The sequence below is a fragment of the Rhagoletis pomonella genome, unplaced genomic scaffold, assembly GCF_013731165.1.
Source record: "Rhagoletis pomonella isolate Grant_MI unplaced genomic scaffold, Rhpom_1.0 Rhpom_scaffold_00005, whole genome shotgun sequence".
In the NCBI taxonomy this organism is placed as follows: Eukaryota; Metazoa; Arthropoda; class Insecta; order Diptera; family Tephritidae; genus Rhagoletis; species Rhagoletis pomonella.
Window position 1 is genome coordinate 20,530,930 of NW_023458559.1, and position 6,439 is coordinate 20,537,368.

The 6,439-nt window shown below is 35.4% G+C and overlaps 1 protein-coding gene across 1 annotated transcript; it reads left to right on the forward strand.

Moving 5' to 3' along the window:
- Positions 1-750: 750 nt before the first annotated feature.
- LOC118738761 lies at positions 751-3,096 on the forward strand (the record flags this gene model as incomplete). The annotated part of the gene is given in 5 exon segments (XM_036469720.1): positions 751-994; positions 1,066-1,668; positions 1,896-2,083; positions 2,151-2,313; positions 2,383-3,096. Coding segments are annotated over 4 exon segments (840 nt in total). The 3' UTR covers positions 2,859-3,096.
- Positions 3,097-6,439: the final 3,343 nt, after the last annotated feature.

Below are 6,439 nucleotides of genomic sequence, written 5' to 3' on the forward strand. Positions count from 1 at the left end.
AATTTTCTGCAGCGGAAATGTTGACATTTGTTTTGAATTTCCCAATTATGATTGGCGATATGGTGCCACACGAAGACGAAGTTTGGCATTTTGTGTTATTATTGATTGAAATTATTGACAACATCTTAGCCTTCGAAGTAAATGATCTATATATATGTTTTTTGGTCAGCAAAATTGAATCACATAATAAACTTTTCATACAACTTTTTGGTCAATCCCTAAAACCGAAATTTCATATTTTAACACACTATATAGCAGCTATCAAATCTTGTGGCCCACTGAGTAAATGTTGGAGTTTTCATTTTGAAGCTAAACACAGGCAGTTTAAATTGTATGCTCACGCAATAACTTCAAGAAAAGCCATATGTGTTTCAATAGCTAAAAAATATCAGTTTTCCTTCGCTAACTTTCTTCTTAACTCATCCGAAAATGAAAATTTGCTGACATTGCGAAATGATGCTTCCACAGACAGCCTTAAAAATATTATTAGTTTAAAAACTCAAATTCCCAAGGATAGTCTTAAATTATATGAAACTGTGTTCATTAAGAATGTTAAGTATAGAAAAGATTTTTATGTAGGAACATGTTCAAATGATTATTACATATATGTTATAAACACTTTAATTATACATAAAGATCAAATCATTTTGTTTTGTCAGCAAATAAGAAAAATTTTGTATAATAAACCCTACATGGCTTTTGAAATCGATCCAAGTCTTCTTGGTGAATATTTTACTTTTATATCTTCAGAATTAGTTGGACCACCAGTTACACTTATAAAATCAGCACGAGGACTACATTTCGTCCGACTCAGAGCAAATTGCACAGTTTGAGAAATTTACTTTTTATTTTTATACATAAATGGAGCGCATTTCCAACTCCGGTGAAAACTTTGATAGTCCGGCTTCGCCATCACCATCTGAACTTGAACCTGACAGTTTACAAATTTTACTACAATCCTGGAATGTTGAAAACATGTACGATCATTTTAAAGGTTGGTTTTATATTATATTTTGCACTAGTATGAGTATTAACTTCATTCTTGAATTTTTTGCATATGAAAAGGTCACAATTGAAGTTCTGAAAATCTTAAAACGTGACCATTTGAAAGAATTACTAAACAAATTTAAACTCGGTGATCGGGTTGTTTTCGAATTTCATTTTGAGAATTGGAGGAATGAAATCGACAAACCTCTGGATTTTCGCTCATCACCACATCGCTCGTGTCATAAATGCTCCTCAACCTTCTCTTCGATTAATTAAAAATCTCCTATATGTTATACAACCGATTCTACCTCGCAAGAGTCTCAGGATGTAAGATTAATAACGCTTGCGGTAATTTTAAATTCGGATGCGAAAGCTTCCAGCATTAAAGAATTTTATGTATCTCACAATAAACTTGACGAACCACATCGCAACATGCTTATCAATACCATTGTCAACTATTTCATCAACAAAGACCTTCATATGTCCCTTCAAAGCAGCCACTGCTTAGAAAAAGAAATTTTGGAAATTTTTCCAAATGAAAAACTAAGTTTCTACAGAACAGAAAAGAGGGGGAAATTGTATACGAAATTTTGCAACACAAAAAAAACCTCAAAGGCCACAGTTTGGATGCTAAAAAAATTCGACCAACATCTCCAGAGTTGGAAGAAATGGCAGAAATTGGTATGTCCTTTATAATAGAAATTTTTTTAAAACATACACTAGAATAAATACAATGACGAAATTTATCTGCAACCTATGTTTACATTTCGATTCAATTTTATTGACCGTAAGTGTAGATACACTAACGGTCAAAAAAATAAAATCAAATTATGAACAGTTTTACATTCTACACTTTTTTACATTTTTTGACCGTAAGTGTACAAGCCTACTTATCTTTGCATTTTAAGTTCCAGAAATCGGCACGGAAGAAATTGTCCAGCGGATTAAGTACGATAACCTCAGTGCGGAAGAATTTTATAGCACATGGCAAGCCTGTGCGAATTATAGAGACAATGTAATCCAGCAAAAACTTCAGAACATCCACCAAATATTTCGGGAATGGCCAGAATATAAAAAAGCTGATGGATATCGTCTGGTAAATCGGAAGACATAGGTTTTGATTTTTCGTAGACTTATAAAGTAAATTAAAATTGTTATTCCAGATTGACCTTGATTTCGGAAAAATGTTCGCAAATACCCGCAATTTTCTTTGCTGCAAACAAGAAATTTTACGGTTGTTCCTTCATCTTAAGAAGCCAGGTATTTTAAAAGACAGCTCAACAAAATTTGTAATAAATTCAATTTCGGAGCAACACTTGGAAAAAGGTATGATTATAAAAATAAGATAAAAACTAAATTTGAATTGAACTAAATCTTCAATGTTTTTTTTTTCAGATGAAACTCAATTTATTTTTAAAACTTTGTGGTGCCTTCACGGATATCTCTATCCTACGAGCAAAGTTTTTAGAAAAACCAACGCTGGCAAGAAAGATACCTGCAGGTTTACGATCGAAGATTCTCAAGAATCATTTACGTTTGTGGGACAAACTCTACAAGAACTCGACAATTATATTGAATTTTTGAAGCAACGCGGTGAGAGCATTCAGCCTCTAATTTTAGTGTTAAGCGAAAAATTTTTTTCAAAATTCGACGAATTTTTTTTATATTTGGATGATACCAAGATGCGATTTACAAACTTTTATCGATGCGTTGATGTATGCTTTAAATCGTTTCACTTATTTAATGTTGAATACCCTACAGCAATTTCCAATTTTTGGACATTCATTGAAGCATATTTTTATAATTTTTCTAAGTCGCGCGGGAAAACAACACCCAAAATTAATATCTTGATACAAGAGCTGGAAGAGTGAAGTGGTTATTTAATTTATTTTACTGATTTTTTTAATCTAATTTGAATTTGCTACCTAGTCAAAAAAAAAGACTTATTTAAAGTGTTCATTTTCCTCAATACTATACATACAGCTATCCACAATGAAATAGGAGCAAAATGTTAAGACAAGTCTCAGCTAATTCTCTTAATTTTGCCTTTTTCGTTATTTAAAAAAGACTTTATACAATTCCACAATAAAAACAGCTAAAATCAATTTAAGGAACTTCAAAATTAAAAAAAAAAATACATTTTTGAAAAATTATTCAAAAGTTTTGAAATTTTTTTTTGGAATTTTAAGAAATTATCTGAGTACGCAGTTTTGTGGCCTACTCAATTCTAGTATAAGAATGTAAAAATCTTGAGTTCCTGATTTTTGGCAATTTTTTTTCGAAAGGATGTTTGGTACTTTATTCATATAAAACTTGCAAAATTTTATTTTTTGTATTGAAATGTTATTGAATACTGTTTTTTTTTAATGAATTGATTTTATTAAAATGTACCAAAAAAATTTACCAAAAAAATTTTGTGCTGTTTTCTTTTTGCAAATTCATGAATAAGTCCATAAAAATAATGAATATCTTCATTGAGATCTATGAAAAATTCATATAAACATACAAATAAATTCATAAAATCTATGAAAAAAGTTCACAATATTTTATGAACCTATTCATTAAATTTTTATGAGCATGTTCATTAGTTTCATTCATATTCATAACATTCGTTCATAAACATTCGGGTCTATGAACGCCGTTCATTAAATTTCATGTTCTTTGGCACAAAATCAACTATTATTTTCATTAATATTAACGTCCAAATACATTAATTTTATGTACGTTTTCCGTTCCGTGTAGCAGAGCGGGCACGATGGTCGAGTTGCAGAGGAAACGACATGGACTGGTTGATCATCTATCGGTGGGCCTGCAGCTACCTGCGAAAAAAACGTTGAACAAATGATTTTAGAACTTGAGTTCAATGAATAAATACATATATGAAATGCTTACCTCTACACCGAATAACACCATTGCCACTTTGAGGTGTTGAAAACCTCGTACAATGGGATTCGTTGCTCTTTGCTCCATGTGAGGAACCACCAGCTGTTGTGCCAATTCCATGAGGAATACACGTCTTCGGTCGGTCCTCTTGACATGCCCGAATTTGTCATGAATGGCAAATGCAGTCAAGCAAGCCACGTCCAGCATGTTATAGAACAGAGCTAACGGTCACCAGTTTGTGCCCCGTTTGCACGTGTAACCGCTAACCATCTGATCCATGGTGTCCAGAATTTGAAATGGCTTCTTCGATGGCTTCGATGAGTCGACGGCGGAATTGTAATATTCGGTCGACATGAGAACCACCACTTTTTTTTTTTGAACGTATGAGCATAGCGCGATGTTATTATCGTGGTAACCGAATACTGTACTGAATACATCTCGTTTTGGATCCAACAGGCGGCAGTATGCAGGCTTTGTTTTTGCGCATGGTTCCTACATATGCCAACCGAAACATATAGACGTTCCAAGTTGCTCATGAGCATGTTCCAAATGTCGTCAATGGCTACCGGTTTGCTTTCTAATAGTCGAGCAGGTCTTGTGTTGCCGTTATCGAATCAAATATATTTAGGGTATTCGCAGTTTACTTCTAAAGTTAAAAGGTGGTAACTTTAACAAGATAACACACTCGAACTGTGAGCAACCCTTACGTTAAAATAAAGTATTAAGTTGATCAACAACACCACGCATTGCTAGACCGTTTGCCTTTCACGCGTTTGTGTTTAGAGAGCATCAACAAACCACATACATGTTTCCCTCTATTCTCTCTTCTCTTTGCCAGCTTCAGGCAGGCGCAAAGCGAAACTTATGTACAAGCAGCGCTGCGCCCAAAGCGAAATTCATGTATGTATGTACAAGCAGCGATAGATGCCAGTTTAACACAAAACATAAACATGAGACAAAGTCGAGTAATTTTACCCAAAAGTGTTATCTCAAATTAGTATGGGAACCAACAACAAACAAAGTTACCACATGGTAAAATTAAAACAGTAGATAATATAGAACTGTGAGCTCCCTAATTGTAGAATAATTTTATATCGGTATGCAGCCAACGTCGCCCTGTAGATAGGGTTTCCGTTGTTGGCCCACAACTCAAGAGCAGGCTGACTGTTTGACCCGAATATGCGGGCAAACACAGTTAGGCCAAAAAAGGCGTATATTTCATTTTCGGTTACAGGTTTCGTCCACGTTCGCGGTGGCTGGTCAGGATTCTTGGCACACCATAGGCGGCATAGTTCCTGGGCCTTTCGGTTCGTTTGGTGCACAATTATACTAAAGATTTCCGGTAATATTAGCGATTTAAATATTGAAACCGGGGATCGCATAATCCCTGGAGCCGGGCCTTCGCGACCCACAATAGCGCAGTTATGCTCACGAAGTCAACCTGTGCACGGCGGAGCGCTTGACCAAAGCTTGCCATCCTTTGAACGGTATTTAATAATCGAGTTCGCCGAACGAGGCTCCTCGTCCATATCGACGGCTTCAAGAGCTTCGGGTGTAGCTGCAGTGTCTTCATATAAATATTCCAAATCCTCATCATCGTCACATGGAGTCTCGGTTTCTATAACGGTCTCAGTCTCAGCATCGGAAGCCGCATCTTCTAACGTCGGCACATAATCAGGATCCGGGACGTCGTCGACTTCGAATGCATTTATTTCCTCGGCTTCTCCATCAGCACCGGCCAACTATATTGCTAACCTTTTGTCCATTTGCCTCCTCTCTTCTTCCGATAAATTTTGATATCTTGTGGTGCGATTCACCACGTACATCATACCATCATCGATACTGGCTGCTGAAGCCATTTTTCAACAAACAGAAAAAATTACACTTACCTTATAAATTCACTTCAATAAAAACTTGCAGGTGTTTGCACTACAGCTTCACTCGCTTCAATAAAATCTCACAGATGTTTACACTACAAACGCTGCTGCTATATATCTGAACGTTCTATATAAAGTTTTACACGCACCACCAAAAAAACTAATATTTTTAACTTTCAAATCGAAACGGTTTCATACCAGCTATTAGGTAACGATATCTATGAAGATGGAGATGGAGTAGAAGATAAATATGATGAAAACAAAAGTGAAATAGTAAAAAACTCTCATCAAGCAATGTAAAAAAAACTGTTGCGAAATAACTCTTATGAGCAACGGAAAAAATATTTCTGCGGCATAAAAGTTATCAGGCAAGGTAAAAAATAAACGTTGGGTTATAACTCTTATCGGCGAAATAAAAAAAAATTTCTCATCTAATAACTGTTATGGGGCAAGGTTTTTGCGATAAAACTTATAACTGGTTTGTCCGTGGTCAAAACATTTTTAATACGCCTGCTCCAGCATTCATGCCACACATAGGTCTGCACAAACCTGTTTGGTCCGTTTGAGCCATTGCGTTTGCAAATACGAATAAAGCCCATCACAACCACGAAAGAGGTCTGATTTTATGCTTATTGTGTTCGCCGTAGCCGCTTCTAGGAAGTCATGGAAGGATTCGTCTCTAGCACGCAAAA